The sequence below is a fragment of the Sarcophilus harrisii genome, chromosome 2 (assembly GCF_902635505.1).
Source record: "Sarcophilus harrisii chromosome 2, mSarHar1.11, whole genome shotgun sequence".
In the NCBI taxonomy this organism is placed as follows: Eukaryota; Metazoa; Chordata; class Mammalia; order Dasyuromorphia; family Dasyuridae; genus Sarcophilus; species Sarcophilus harrisii.
The window spans coordinates 627,862,554-627,877,901 of record NC_045427.1 but is presented as its reverse complement, the minus strand read 5'-3'; the positions used below and the strand labels follow the sequence as shown (position 1 = coordinate 627,877,901).

The 15,348-nt window shown below is 38.0% G+C and overlaps 1 protein-coding gene across 5 annotated transcripts in view; it reads left to right on the top strand.

Annotated features, from left to right (window-relative positions):
- Positions 1-399: 399 nt before the first annotated feature.
- The window catches only part of WAPL (WAPL cohesin release factor), an 85,540-nt gene continuing 70,591 nt past the window's right edge, over positions 400-15,348 (top strand). For 3 of the 5 annotated variants that reach the window (XR_004232566.1, XM_031956735.1, XM_031956734.1), the window contains exons 1-3: positions 410-497; positions 902-972; positions 2,594-3,114. Coding sequence is in view for 4 of the 5 variants with exons in the window: in XM_031956735.1 (XP_031812595.1) it covers positions 965-972; positions 2,594-3,114 (529 nt within the window). In the remaining variant the exon portion in view is untranslated. Of the gene's footprint in view, positions 498-901; positions 991-2,593; positions 3,115-15,348 lie in introns of all 5 variants that reach the window. The other 2 variants (XM_031956736.1, XM_031956737.1) reach the window with 2 other exon arrangements.

Here is a 15,348-nt window from a genome sequence, read left to right as displayed (position 1 = left end):
CGTTGAGATGGTTCAGGGCCCTGCTCAAACTCCAGCCCTGACCACTCACCGGGCGAGGAGGAGGCGCAGGCGGGGGCGACGGCGGCGGCGGCGGCGGCCCATCGCGAGGAGCTAGTCAGCGCCGGCGGCGCGGACTGGTTGGCCTAGGCCCGGGCCGGCAGCGGGGGAAGTTGCGGGGCAGCCGCCGCCGGCGCTCTCCCCTTCCCCCCTCTCCCGCTCCTCTTTCCCCGCGGGTTCCTCTGGGCCCGGAGCGGGCGCCGGGCCGCGGAACTCTTCTTCTTCCCTTCCCTCCTGCCTGACCCCCTCTTCCTTGCGCGTCAACCGTCTCCCACCTCGAGCGCGCCAACCGTCCGGCCCCCCTTTTCCGCCCCTCGGCCCGCGCGCGCGGGGCCCCAGCGGCCGCCCGGCTCGCGCCGCCCGGGGGCCGCCGGGAAGGCGAGGCGGCGGCGGCAGCGGCCGGAGCGCGAAGTCTCCACCCCGCTCACTCGACACCCAGGGTAAGTGAGGTCCCGTGGCGGTTGGTAGGCCCCGCCCGAGACGGGGATCCGGGAGGAGGCTCGGGGCGCCCGGTGCGGCGCGGCCCGGAGGAAGTTGGGGGGCCGGGCGGACGGGGAGGGAAGTCTGTGGGTCCTCGGCCACCCTCCCCCACCCCCGGCCCTTTCCGGGCGGCCGCCCAGTCCGGGGCGCCTCCCTCCCCCTTCCTGTGCCTCGGTCAAGTGCACGGCGGGCGCCGACCGCGCACCCGGTCCTGTTCCCGAGCCGGGCCGGGGCGAGGCACTTCTGGGGGGCGCTGGCGGAGTCGCCCGGGCTGGGGTGATGGGCGGCCCCGGGGGTGGGCGGGCGCGGACCGGACCCCCGGGCTCTGGATCGCCAAGTTTCCCTTTCTCTATGGCCCGGACAGGTTGTTTGGAGGAGTTGCAAATGTGTCTGAAGGCCCGAGGGAGAGGTTGAGACCCACGCGCCTATGCACATGTACGTGAGCCCGTGACTGTAAGTTGTCCGCCTCCCCACGGGTCCCCGCGGGCGGGGTGGGGGGGCGCCGAGACTCGGCGGGGAAGGCTCGGCGATCTCCCCTGGTCTCCGGCTTCGGGCGAACTCTCTGGTGTTCACTTTGTAGGACGGTCCGAGGTCTGTGGGCGGGCGAGTCGGAAGCGAATCCTAGGAATGGCCAGGGCCGTGTCGAGAAGCGTTCCACCCCAATACCGGGACTCGGGATTTAAACCCCCCCAATGCAGTTACGGAAATTAAGCATTTTGTTTCCGTAACACCTGAGAAGGGAAAAGGCAGGATTCATTGGTAAAATCTGGGGCAAGGAGCGACAGACAGCTCCTGTTCTACTCCCAAGGTTACAGCTAGCGTTCCGAATTTAGCATTTCGTGTCTCAAAGAAAAGATTCCTGGATACGTGAAAAGAGCAGTTGAATAGCGATCCCTTAGAAATCTAGTTTGTCTAAGGGGAAAAAAAAAAACATTTGGAGTGCAATGAAACATGGAGCAAATTGTGATGCAGAAAATTATTGCTGTGTAGCTTATACTCCATTTACTTGTTAATTCCAACACAGTGAAGTTGTACAGTTCTCTAAGAGTTTATTATAAATTGAACTGGATTTCAGTAAAAAGTTTTGATAACAGTTATTAGTGAAAAATGCATGCATGTCATGTACATTGTGAAAATGTGTTCGATGGACATTTTTTCCCTGTCCCACTTGGGCGAGTCCTTCTTTTTCTTTGTATATTTTTATTTAGGTTAAGGATTGTTCCTCTCTTTTCTTCCTATTTTCCCCAATCTAATGATTGCTTGAGAGTGGAAACCTTTCCTGATAATATTTTGAACTAGTTGGCACTTATATATTACATAGAATTAATCGTTTAATGTGACCTATACCTTTCTGGACACTTAACATAGGGATAGAGATTTCTCCAAACATGTTTTTTCTTCTCTTTACATCATCTATCTACTATGTAAGTAAATCTGAATGAATCACTGAATTCTTAAAGTTTATAGATAAAAATAAAATGAATAAATGAAGTTGTATGTTTATAATATGGTTTAGCTGGACGCTGCAAATGTTGAATTGATTTGCAAAAGTTTATGAAATACAAAGGTGGTATCTTAAAGTCAGAGTAAATTAGCATGAGATCCAATATTTTTGTAATTAAACATATACGTTAAATTCAATGTGGCCGTATTTTTTTTTTCCCTTTTTTTGGGCTAAGAAAGTGAAAACTTAGGAATCTAGAAACACAGTAAGACCCCACATTAACATGTCAGAAAGATACATACTAAAAGAAATTTCATTTATGCTTTTCATGTTTTTATGTTATTTTTAATGTGTCAGGAATTTAACTTTCCATCAAAACTATTTTCAGTAGATGAATATTTCAATAAATTTTAAGCTTTTTAATCATACTTAACATATGTAAATGAAGTGATATAAATGAGTTCTATACATTGACTGTTGGTTCAATTTGGAGCTTTAATGAGTTCTACTAATGGTAAGTCAGTCATACTTGTTTGGCAACATACTGATTTTGCATGTAGTATTCAAAGTTTTTAATTACAATATTGGTTATATTTTCTTGATTTTCCACAGAGAATATGAAACAGGTGTCAAAATGACATCCAGATTTGGGAAAACATATAGCAGGAAAGGGGGAAATGGCAGCTCTAAATTTGATGAAGTATTTTCCAACAAAAGGACCACCCTTAGTACAAAATGGGGAGAGACTACCTTTATGGCTAAATTAGGCCAGAAGAGGCCTAATTTAAATCCAGATATCCCAGAGATTCCTAAGAAGCCTAAAGTAGAAGATGAAAACTCAGAAGATCCTTTTGGATTCGATAGTGATGAAGAGTCTTTACCAGTTTCTTCAAAGAATGTGGGCCAGGCTAAGAGTTCTTCCCAGTTGGAGCCTGGTGAAGCTGCTCATCTGGGAGACTTCACTTCTGTACTTGAAGCTAACAGCTGTATTAGTCAACCAATCACTGAGGACATTATTGTGTCAAGCAAGTGCTTACCTTGTGATAATACTTGCTTTGGTTTAAAAGAAAAGAGCACAAACCGAACCTTAGAAGACAGTGAAAACAAAAGTAGTGCAAAACTAATAACTAGAGGTGAGTTTTTATTTCATACTTGTGAAACATTTGTTATAGTTATAATAGATGGCTCCTTCTAAGTAGTCATACCTTTTGCTTTTATGGAGCTTAGAATATCTGCTTTAGTCAACACTTTTGGCTTTGAAAAAATGAGGAATAGGTAATAAAAGCATAGTAAATTGCAGAATTTTGCTGAAAACTTATTTTCTTTGAAAAAAAATCTTTGTAAATGTATGGTTCTTTGTTATAAAATTGCATTTTGTGTATACTTCAGATGCTTTCTTCTTTTTGCTTAGTTATAAATCAGATAACTTGCATAAGGTTGTTTATATTTATACAATACTTTGTTAGACTTGGTATTTGATGGAGTTACATGGTGCTTAGTAGTGACAATAGCGTTAATATTTAAATTGTAAAATCAGCCCAAGATTAATATGTTTAAAAACCTACTGAATGGTTCCAAGAAATATTAGTCATAATTAATATTTTGTAGTTCTGTTGAGTATATTGAATTAGTATTTTACCCCAATTCTTGGTGAGATTTGATTTGGGGCTGAGATTAATAGTAGTTTACATGAGCAATGCCCAGTTTATGAAAGAGTATATTCTCAAAGTTAATTGAAAGATGTTTCCTTGCAGAATCAGCATTATTATCAAGGGCTATTAGGTTCCTAGATGACCTCCTAAATAGAATTTTATAACTGGAAAGGACCCAAAGTTTCATCTCATCAACCCCATTGCCTCTACCATCTTTTTCCCTTTTTTACTGAGGAAACTGAAAATAGAGAGGTTTTGTGATTCACATTGGTTATTCTTGACCAGTCCAGGAGTTAACCCCATATTGTAGCTGAAATAGTACTAATAGTTACTCAGAACCTTATGTGTAGGAGTAATAATAGAGACTGGGTCCAAGTTGCAAGGGTTTGGCAACTCCCATAGTGGCTTAAGAATAAGACTGTATCAAGGAAACTAGAAAGGGGCTCCAGGGACTCACACAGAAAGGAGCGGAGAGATGACACAAGAAGTAGTGTGTATATTAAGAACTGAGCGTGTGCTACAGGAGATGGCAGAGTTCAGGAGAGGGATATGGGTGACGTGGACACAGGTGGATGAGAATAAGTTCACAAGGTGTGTGTGAACAAAGTGCCCAGTGAGGTCTGATCATCACCAAGGATGTGATTAGGTTTTCAGGCCAATCTAATTTAGAGGGAAAAAAATTTCTGCCTTGCCTACAAACATACTCAGGTCTCACTTAACCCTTATTTGACCTGGCTATCTCCTAAAGCTTTTATCCTTTTCTTCCTTTTGATGTTAGTCTCCTAAAAGGAATGATCTATGCTTGCTGCCATTTGCTTTTTGCCTCTTACTCAGCTTTTTACAGATTAATTTTCTCTGAGGTTTCCTAGGGTATTTTTTGAGTTGCCAGAATGTGTGGTCATCTCTGTCCAGATCTCCCTTGATTTGGGCAGCTTTTGACTCTGTTGACTTTGACTCTTTCCCCTCTTAAATATTCTCAAACATCTGGATATTTGTGACACAATTGTTTCCTGCCTTTTTTTTGCTGGATAGTTCCCCTGCCTAAGAATGGGTGTCTTCCTTTGTTCCCTGGGGCTTTCTACTGGGTTTTTGCTCCTATATGCTCTTGGTGATCTGACCTCTGCGTTCAATTATCATCTCTAAAAGGATTACTACCAAGTATACTCATACAGCTGAATTTCCTGAACTCTAGCCCTGCAAGGCCAGCTGGCTCCTTGACAGTTAGTGGCCATTTGGCAGTTTAAAGACAATTTATTTAAAATAGCTCATTATTTTCTCACTTTCTCCCCCAACACTTATGATCCAAACTTAACTAGACCTCTTTCCAGGTCTTCCAGTAACCCAGTTTTGAAATCTCTTATATTTTACTTTTACCTTTCCATTATCCTGTGTAGGCACCTAGTTGCTACGTATATTTATTCTGTTTCAGTCCTGTCTATTCACACTGGTATCCCCCAAGTTCAGGCCCTTCTTCACTTCCGTCTGGTCTGACCTATTGTTAACAATCTCTTACCTGTCCAGTTTACGCCTAGCCTTTCCTCTCTGAAATCCTCCTGTGCACACACACAGACATTGTCATTTCTGTAATTGTTGACTTTCATCTCCAGGATAAATTATCAATTGTTCAGCCTGGCTTTTAAAGTATTAATACGGTCTGGCCTCCCTTTATTCAGTTTGTGTTATGTTCCCTGAACATTTTGTTCATTTCTCCCCCACCTCCTCTCTCTTAACAGTCTGTCCCTGTGTCTGTCCTTTCTGAGGCTCAGTGCTTGATTCCTTCCCTCTCTCAAGTTGTTAGTGTTATCTCCAACCTGTAATTGGCTTGTATTTAACACGATCATTCAGTAGAATATAAGCTCCATGTGGGCAGAGGCTCTTTACATTTGTCTTATTTTCCATGCCTTGTCCAGTCCAGTACACTATAGAAGCTTAATAATATTTATTGGATTGGTGAACAGCTTTCCCCTAAGCAAATTGTTTAGTCCTTATGAGAAAAACCTTTGACAACTAAGTCTTTTCCTTACCAGGGAGAATAGAACTCCAGAGCATTAGAAATTTACTTCCAATGAGTGTTGTATTTTCAAGCAAGAATAGGGGCAGTAACAAGTTCTTTGAATTGCAGGGCAATTATAACATTCCTTTTTAGGGTTTTTCCATTCAGAACTATCAAATCATTGGAAAAGGCTCATTCAGACTTATTAGTGACTGCTGCCCCTGCTGGGAAAGTATTTTACTAAATTCAGATTCACTCCTTATAAAGAAATGTATGGTTAAGAATTTAAGGTCAGTCAGACTAAGCATTTATTATGTGCTATGTTATTAAGTTTCAGGTAATTCAAGTTCAAGACTATACATATAAAGGAGAGGAGGTAGCATATTGTCACATTTATTGGAGGAATTGAGTAAATACCATAGACAGGAATTAATTTTTAGACTGAATTTAAATTGTTTTAGATACTTATTTAATAATGATTAATTGAATTAATATGAAAAAATCCCACCCTCCTCTTCTCATTTTTACTATACAATGACTTGCCTAAGGTTATGCAGCTGTCCCAATTAGTGAGAGGACTCTTAACTCTTGTTCTCTTGCTCTTGTATTTCATGAGGCTGCCTGCCTTTTCTTTCTGCTTGGCTAAATTTAAATTAGATCAAGAAATCAAAACTACATATTATTGAAGCACAGAATTTTCCATTGGATACATTTTGCAAAAGTGGAAATTAAAAATTAATTTTTTAGCTTTTTTATATTGCTAAACCAAATTGATTGTTGTCATTTAAACTATTTCACAGTAAGTAGTTTGTTCTATTGCCAAATGAGATTTTTAGCCTGAAACTTGAACAGGGGACTAATGTTGCATTTATTCTAGATCTATAAAGTTTTAAATAATTTTAGTAGAACTAACAACCATTTTAACATGCTTTTAACATGGCTTTAAATATTTTTTCTGTTTTGACAATGAAATGAAAGTAATTGAAGGTATAAATGTAATAGTTTAGAAAGGTGAAAAATGAATCATGTAAATAGATTCACCCTTATTGTAAACAAGATAATTTTTTTCCTGTGAAAGATTTTCTGAAGTAAAGAAAAATAAGTCATGGAATTATGCAACAAAATACGTGGAAAGAACCATTAGTTATACACAACTAAATGCTTAGACCTTACCTAGAACTGTGGGAGATTACAATGAACTAGCAGGCAGTTCTGTGGAGCTCTGAAGAGCTGCTTTACATTGCTTTGCCCATACTGTTGAAAAAAATTTTAAAAATCAAATTGCTTACCCAGAAGTTGTCTTGTTGAATTTTGAGGTGATTTTGCTTTGAGAATAATGTTGAGAGGATTGATTTGTTGTTAAAAAATTAATTTGTTCTTAAAAAACAGTACTACAACTATATATTTATATAATGGCTTCTGCGTTTTTACATGTTGTCTTGTTTGAATCATTGTGAAGCACTACGATCCTCTGAAATAAAATGGAAGTTTGCTTTCTATTATTATGTCAGGTAATTACCAAGTAGGCTGAAATCAAGGTTTTTGGAAATAATTAACCCCAAAATTCTAATTAGAATTTTGATATAGTGGGACCTGCGCAGATTCCTCCTGAACTTGTTATATTTCCATCTATGACTGTTACTTTTTTTTTTTTTTACTCTCAATGTTCTCATATCTTACTTTATCTCCTGTGCTTTGTAGAATTGATATTGTCAATCAAAATTTGAGACATGCTCCCACTTTTCCTCATTGACTTTTAGTACTTGGTTTGCAGTTTTGGTGCATCTCAACTCCTGTCATTTATTTATGTTGCTGACTTTCCAGATCTTAAGTTCTCCATCTCTGCTTGACTCTTCTGAGGGGGTAGTAATCATTTAGTCTAACTCATCACTCCCAAAGTTCTTTGCCTCCGAGATGCCCTTCTTGTGTTTCATTGTAACCTCTGGTTGGCAGCTCCTCTATTGCCTTCATTTCCTTCCCTTCACATTTGTGACACTAGTCAGCTAGTCAACAAGGTACTCTCCTCTACCCTTAAGTCTTAAGTTTTACTATTGCAGCCCAATTGTCACTCTTAGCATCACTTTTCTCTGCTCTCACCTCCTGTCGCCAGAGGAACTCAGAAAATTAAATTGATGGAATTGACATCAGAGTCCTCTACCCTGAAGTCTTAAGTTTTACTATTGCAGCCCAATGGTCACTCTTAGCATCACTTTTCTCTGCTCTCACCTCCTGTCGCCAGAGGAACTCAGAAAATTAAATTGATGGAATTGACATCAGATTCATATTAACTTCGATCTATTTGAAACTCCCCTGTGTGTTTGGGCCTTCACCCTTTTTCTGTCTCTTCGCTTTTCCCAGAATACTGAGGCCATTAGTCAGATTTGTCTTATAAGAAGAGACTTTCTTCTTTCTCTAGCCTTATGAGTTACTCTTTCTCAAAAGTTAACCCCAGAATTTGTGTTCTTCCATCTGCTCCAAAACCTGGTCTATCATCTCCATTACCAATCTTTAGACTCTTAACTACTTGAGACTCTTCATTCTAAAAAACAAAGCAACCTCTCACTCTCCTTGGAACCTGGTTATCCTTTTTAAGTTGTTTCTCCAAGACACTCACTGCTAAATTGACAGTAACTCCACAATAGCTTCCCCTGGTTCTTTACTCAAATAGCTACAGTTTGGCTTTCGTATCTTTTATTGTGCTGAAAGTCATATTTCCGAAATCACAAGTATAAGCCCCCTATGATCTTGCTGAACTTTTCGTACTATATACAGTTCCTTGGTTTTCTTGTAACAATAGACTTTGCTGGTCTGAATTGTCCTCTTTCTCTCATCTCTTTAACAGTAGACATCATCCTCAGAGGGTCACCTGTTCTCCCTCTATACTTCCCCCTTGGCTCTCTGATTCTGTTCCATGGCATTCATTTAATACTTCATTCAAGCCTGGATTCCTCCCTTGAGCTAAAGTCTGAATTCCCCACTAGACAGTATGTCATTGTGGTAAGGTGGTGATTTGGGAGTTAGGAAGATCTCATTTCAAGTCCTGACATACTACTGTGAGGCAGTGAAGTAACTTGGCCTGAGCTTTTAGTGTCCTCCTTTCCAAAATGGGGTTGAGCATGTGTTGTGAGCTGTAAATGAGATGATCTGTTCTTTGCAAAAATTTTTTGTTGCTGTTGAGGTAGCAATAATATATTTTTAATTAGGTTTCCAGAATAGTTTTTATTTTTCGAAATACATTCAAAGATAGTTTTAAACATTCACCCTTGCAAAAACTTATGTTCCAAATTTTTCTTTTATTCTCCTCACCTAGATAGATAAATAGTCCAGTAAGTTAAATATGTGCAGTTCTTCTAAATATATTTCCATATGCCATGCAAGAAAAATCGGATCAAAAGTGGAAAAAATGAGAAAGAAAGGAGAAGCAAACAACAAAAAAGGTGAAAATAATATGCTGTGATCCATATTCAGTTTCCATAGTCTTATTTCTACATGCAGATGACTCTCTCCATCAAAAGTTTGTTAGAATTATCTTGAATCACCTTATTGTTAAAAAGAACAAGTCCATTACAATTGATCATCACATAATCTAGTTGTTTCTGTGTACAATTGTTGATTCTGCTTATTTCACTCAGTATTAGTTCTTATAAATCTTTCCAGGCTTTTCTGAAGTCGACCTGCTCATCATTTCTTATAGAATAATATTCTCTTACATTGCTTCTTTGCAAACTTTTAAAACTCCCCAAGTGTTATTTTTACTTTGATGTTCCACCACAGTTCAAACAGCATAGCCAGCAATTAAGTTGTCATTATTCTCATCAAACTTCCTTCCCCCTCCCCCAATCAAATAAGGAGCTTATAGGGCAGACAAGTACTTGTGAAAATATATGCAGTATAAATACAAAAATGGCAAATAATGTGCATGAAGTAGTTAAAATAACAAGGCACTTTGGGAAGGAGGTACCAGCAATTGAGGGAAATGAGAAAATTCATCCAGAAGATAGTGCTTAAACTACATCTAAGGGAGTAATAGAGACACAGTATGAGCAACCTCATGCAAAGAGAGGTAGTGTCATTTTTGAGGAGCAGAGAGAAGACCAACTTTGGTTGATTGAGAATTTAGGAAGGGATATCCAATGGGGCTGTAAAGATCAATTTAGGGTAGATTGTGTGGCCAGGAAAACTACATAGAGGACTTTGTATTTTATCTTAAAGACAATAGGAAGCTACTAAATTTCTTAGGGGAGTGGCTCGGTCAGATCTGTGCTTAAGAAAAAGTACTTTGGCAGGTATGCATAGAATGGAGTGATAAGAGACTTGAGGCAGGGAGACCCTTAGGAAGGAGGCTATTACAATAATATAGGTGAAAGATATTGATAAAAAGATAAAGACCCAAACTACAGGGGGTAGTTTTACTACTATGTGTGAGAGGAGACTGCAAAAAAGGCTAAGTTCAAAACGTATTGTAAAGGTAGAAATGGCAATATATACAACTGATTGGATATGTGAGATGGAGAGATTTGAGAAATTGAGGCTAACCCCAATATTATAAGATAGTGGGGTGACGGTGACAATCCTCTTCTCTTCAAACCTGGATGATTACAGTACTACTAGTTTCCTGACCTTTAATCTCTTCATACCTCAATCTGTCATACAATTGCCAAAATAATGGTTCTAATGCAAAGATAAAAGTCCAGATTCATGGAGTTTAAGCTCTCCACAACCTTTTTCAGTCTTATTTTTCAAGCCTTTCTTATTACTTTGTTGTATTTTTCCAATCAAATTGTACTATTGGCTCTTATTCCCTGATGTCATTTTCCATTTTCTTTCCTCCAGACATTTGTATTGTATCTTTCCCACCTACTCCTCTCACAAATGTTTATTGAAACTTCCTTTTTGGTTGTGCAGCAGTTTGGCGTTTCCATAAAAGTCTTTCCTTTAGCTGAAAATGTTTCCCTCTTTTTTTTTTTTTTTTTTTTTTTTTTTTTTTTTTTGTAACAATGTTTGTTCCTCTTCACCTTTATTACATTCTTTCTGGTTGCTTCCCTCCCTACCCCTGGCTTCCCTTAAATTATAAATTCTTTGAGTGGCAAAGTTGTTTTCTTCCTTCTCTCTAACCTTTCATCCTTCCTCTACCTAGGAGTCTGGCTCCTTTTTAAGAATCAAAAACAAAGATCTCCCCAAAATGAGGACTTAGAGAAATTGTTAGTTTTTTCAAAGAAACTACTTAGAACTTAATAACTTTGATCAACACACATTGACTGACCTCAGTCTTAAAATGTTTCATGATTACCTCCAGAAAGAGAATTGATGGGCCAAGATGGAAACATTTTCTTGTAATTCTTTTTTTGGGGGGGAAAGGGGGGTAAAGGGGGATGACTAATATAGAAATTTGTTTTACATAAATGCATCTCTTTGTAATGCGTTCTCATTGGATGGGGAAAGGAGAAAATTTGGAACTAAATATAACATTGAAATATTTTGGAGGCAGCATGGTTCTGGACAAGTCATTTTACCTCAAGAATCTTGGATCTCTTGATGGCATCAATAAAAGATTAGCTCAATTGGCTTAATTGGAAAGAAGGGCCAGATAAGTTCAGATGATTTCTTTCATAATACTTTGTAATTAAGACAAGTTTTAATACTTTGAAATGATTCAGATTTGCTGCTTAGAAAATTTATTCTAGGCTTATATGACTATATTAACACTCATTTGTTATGAATACTTTTCCAAATATGTTGCTGTTCCCCCCAATAATTTTATTTGTACTATTTTCCAACAACCTACAAGCAAGGAGTGCAACAAGGATATTACTGAGAAGATCTGGAAAAGATCTGGAATAGGCTGGTTATGTGGTGAGCTTGAGAGATAATATGGATAGTTTGAATGCTGTTGTTGATACAAAATATAGAGTTCTACAAGAAAGATTTCTAGCACTTTGGACACATCTATGATAAGAAAAAAAAAAGGATGTTGTTTAGTATATTTAGAAAAAACTGACCCTGTTGTGGTTTTGGGGGAAGGAGGGAATACCAACATAGATAGGATCATAGATTTAGAGCTGGAAAGAACCTTGCAGGTTATCTTGACGAAGGTGAAGGATCCATTGTAGTATAAGAAAGAAGTATTTGCTCCTTCAATTCCATCTATAGTAGAATATTAAATGCTTGAAGAGCTTAAATTTATCTTAAACTTCTCTATGTAGACCAGTAAGATTTAAATTTATGCAAATATTGATTGATAAAAACGCATCTTTGACTTGAAAACAATTTAATTATAGAATTTCAGAGTTGGAAATAATCAGAGTAGCTATTTATTTAGTCCAGCTATCTGAACAAGTGTCCCTTCTAAAAAATGCCATTCCAGCCTTTGCTTGAAATCTTCCTCCTAGCATCGATGACCCATTACACTTTGCCTTTGCTCTTGATTGCTAAAAGATTTTTTATCTTTTGTCAAGAAAGGTTTTTTTTGTTTTTATTGGAGCAGCTTTGTTAAAGGCAGTGGTTTTCACAGCCTTATTTTCCTAGATGGTTTGTCACCTAAAGGGGGAAAAGGAAAATATATATATATACCTTTCAAAAATGTCACACTTCATTTTTTAAAAAGGGAGTCAAAAGCAAAACTAAAATAGTTAAAACAATATTAAAAAGATGTTACAGAATTGTCATGTACAGAATAAACAACTTTCTGATAACATTGACAGTCAATTTTTATAGCATCTCCCAGATACAGAATTTTACTAAACTCTTATACATGTCCTGGACAGGAACAAAACTGGTACCTTAATTCAGAGACAGAAGGCCAGGATTGCCAGTGAAATAAACTCTGGAGCAGGATTTGATAGTGTATTTCTCTTGGGTTTTTTGTTTTTGAAAGGTTTTCCTTATGTGCATCTTTTTTGGGGGGGCGGGGGAGGAGAAGACAACGACTTTTTTTTTTTTTTAATAACTTTTTATTTACAAGATATATGCATGGGTAATTTTTCAGCATTAACAATTGCAAAACCTTTTGGGGAAATGACTTTTTAACTGCTATCAGATCAAGCAGAATAAATTAAAAAGAGATGGGGTTTTTTGACAGTAATTGAATGGATGAGACATTTCAAGTCTTTAGTTTTTTAAGAGATGGAGTATATAAATTTGAAATAATTTTAATTTGTCCTTACCCCTTTTTTCTTGCCTTTTTTTTGCTGAAGTAATTGGGATTAAGTGACTTGCCCAGGGTCACACAGCTAGGACGGGTTAAATATCTGAGACCAGATTTGAACTCGGGTCCTCCTGTATTCAGGGCTAGTGCTCTATCCATTGTGCCACCTAGCTGTCCTCTCACCCCCTTTTTCTTTTCAAGTAGAGATAAACATGAATCTACTACTTTAGTAAACATAATTAATAATGTATAATATACAGGTTGAAGTGCTAATACATATGTGTATATGCTACTTTTGTTCACATTATGACAATTAAAACTATTTTTTTCTCATTTAATACCGAATTTGAAACTTTTTGGAAACTTTTAAAGAATGTAATTGAAGTGATTCAAAGATGTGTAATATAGGTATTAGGCACAACTTACATCATTGCATATCACCGCCACCACTACTACTCCTCAGAAAGATGCAAACACACATAACTCTTAAGTGGATTGGGGGAGAGGGGCTGTAATGACTGAAAATTCTTGAGGACAATTCTGGTAATTGGCCACCCTAAATTAAGCCAGTTTTTCATTTCTGGAATATAGTTTTGAGATCAGTAAATAGTAGTCATTGCTCAGATTCTTATTAACAAGCATCTTTCCTCAACACTATTGAAATTGGTCTTTCAAAGGATACTACTGACCTCACCCTATGCTTTCTTATCCTTTGACTGCCTTGACAAATTCTTTTTGACTTTGTTGTTTCATCTCCTATATCTCGTGATAGTTCTATAATGGGTATCCTCTTCCTTCTCTCCTCATGCCATGTTGGCCTTCTTGAGTTCTGTTCTGGACTTTGGCCTTTTTGGAGCTGTTCTGCTGCTTAACATTTCTGCTCTTGGATTACTTCTTGGATATCTGTTATCCATTTCTTTGGTCTTCAGTGCCTCTCAGACTTACACTACTCCCACATAGTTCAAGATTTGATACCTTTTCACTTTTGGCCTACAATTTTGCTTTAGAAAAAACTGAATTGCTGTTTTTCATATAGGTCCCTTTTGCTTCTAAGTCACATAACTAGAATGTCATTCTTTCCATAAAGTTTATTCCCCTCAGCTGAAAGTGAACTTCTTATTCTTTAAGCCACTTTACATTTTCCATTGTATAGTGGAAGCTGACTCATGTTAATAGTGCTTTAAAGTTTGCAAATTTATCCCTATCTTATAGATGAGGAAACTAAGGCTGAGTTAAATTATGACTTGCCTAAGATTATATAACTAGTTAATGCTGAGGCTGCATTCAGATTTAGTCTTATAGACCTCACTTAAGTCTAACGTCCTATCCACTATAGCTGGGTACTGTTTGGTTATTTTCAGTTTTCCATGATCTCATTTGGGGTTTTTTTAGGAAAACATACTGGAGTAGTTTTCCCATTTCCTTCTTCAGTTCATATGAGGCAAACAGTTAAATGATTTGCCCAGGGTCACACAGCTAGGAATTGTTTGAGGCTTTATTTGAACTCAGCCACCTAGTTGCCTATTTCTTATTATAGCTTATTATTTATTTGTGAGCTTCTTGTTTCCTAATCTGTAATATACATACATATGGAAATATGTGTGTATTTTATAAGTATTTTATTTAGATCCTCTTCTAATCTGTAACATTCAGGGCAAGAATCGTGTCTTCCTTGTAACATTCTCTATATAAAGTTGGTACTCAAAAAATAACATTGAATTATCAGTGTCTGTAGCTACTGAGAGAAATATAGAGGGTGATTGCTGTGAATCGATTTGTATGATTTTTAATCACATAGCTTCTGTTATGGGTGCCACTTAATAGTTTTCCAAGTGCCTTCATATATTTTCTGACTGAGAATAAAAAAAAATTCTAAGTAGATCAGGTGGTGGTGTTGAAATGTTGGTCATAAGGAAATTTACCTTCAAGTCTGTGACTTATTAGACTGGGTCACTCAAGGGAGTTCTTTGACCAAGTTAAAACTTAGTTGTCATCACTGTTAGTCTACTGCTCTTGTAGTATTATACTCCACTGCAGATGTATTAAAATTGGGAACAGGGACTTTAAAAGGGTCACAGTTTTTGTTCCTATAATTTTATCTACTCTATTATTGTTCATCATGTGTTTACAACAAAACATCTAAAGACTACTAATTTTCATGTGTATTTCATGGAAATTTGAAGTTCTTAACTAACCAACATTATTGCCTGAAACTAATGCTGTTCAGGAAAATGTAACATGAACTTAAGTGATTATTAATATGGTAGAAATAATACTTGTTAGTCCCTTGGGGCAAGAAGTGTTCTGAATGAAAGAAAGGCATTGAATTTTGAAAATTTTAGTTTTAACATTTTTTTAAGTGTAGTTTCAGAGGTGTAAACATTTTTCATAGGGGGAGAGCACATAATTAGCATCTCTTAACTAGATGTTTTCTGGCCTGCTATTTTCCTGACCTACTTTGCAGATGACATTCATACATCAAAAGAATGAATAAATGAATGTTATGTTAACTAGTGAGGAAGTATTTAAAATTAGAGCCCTCTTAAGCTTTTTAAACTGAAATAAATGAACTGTTTGC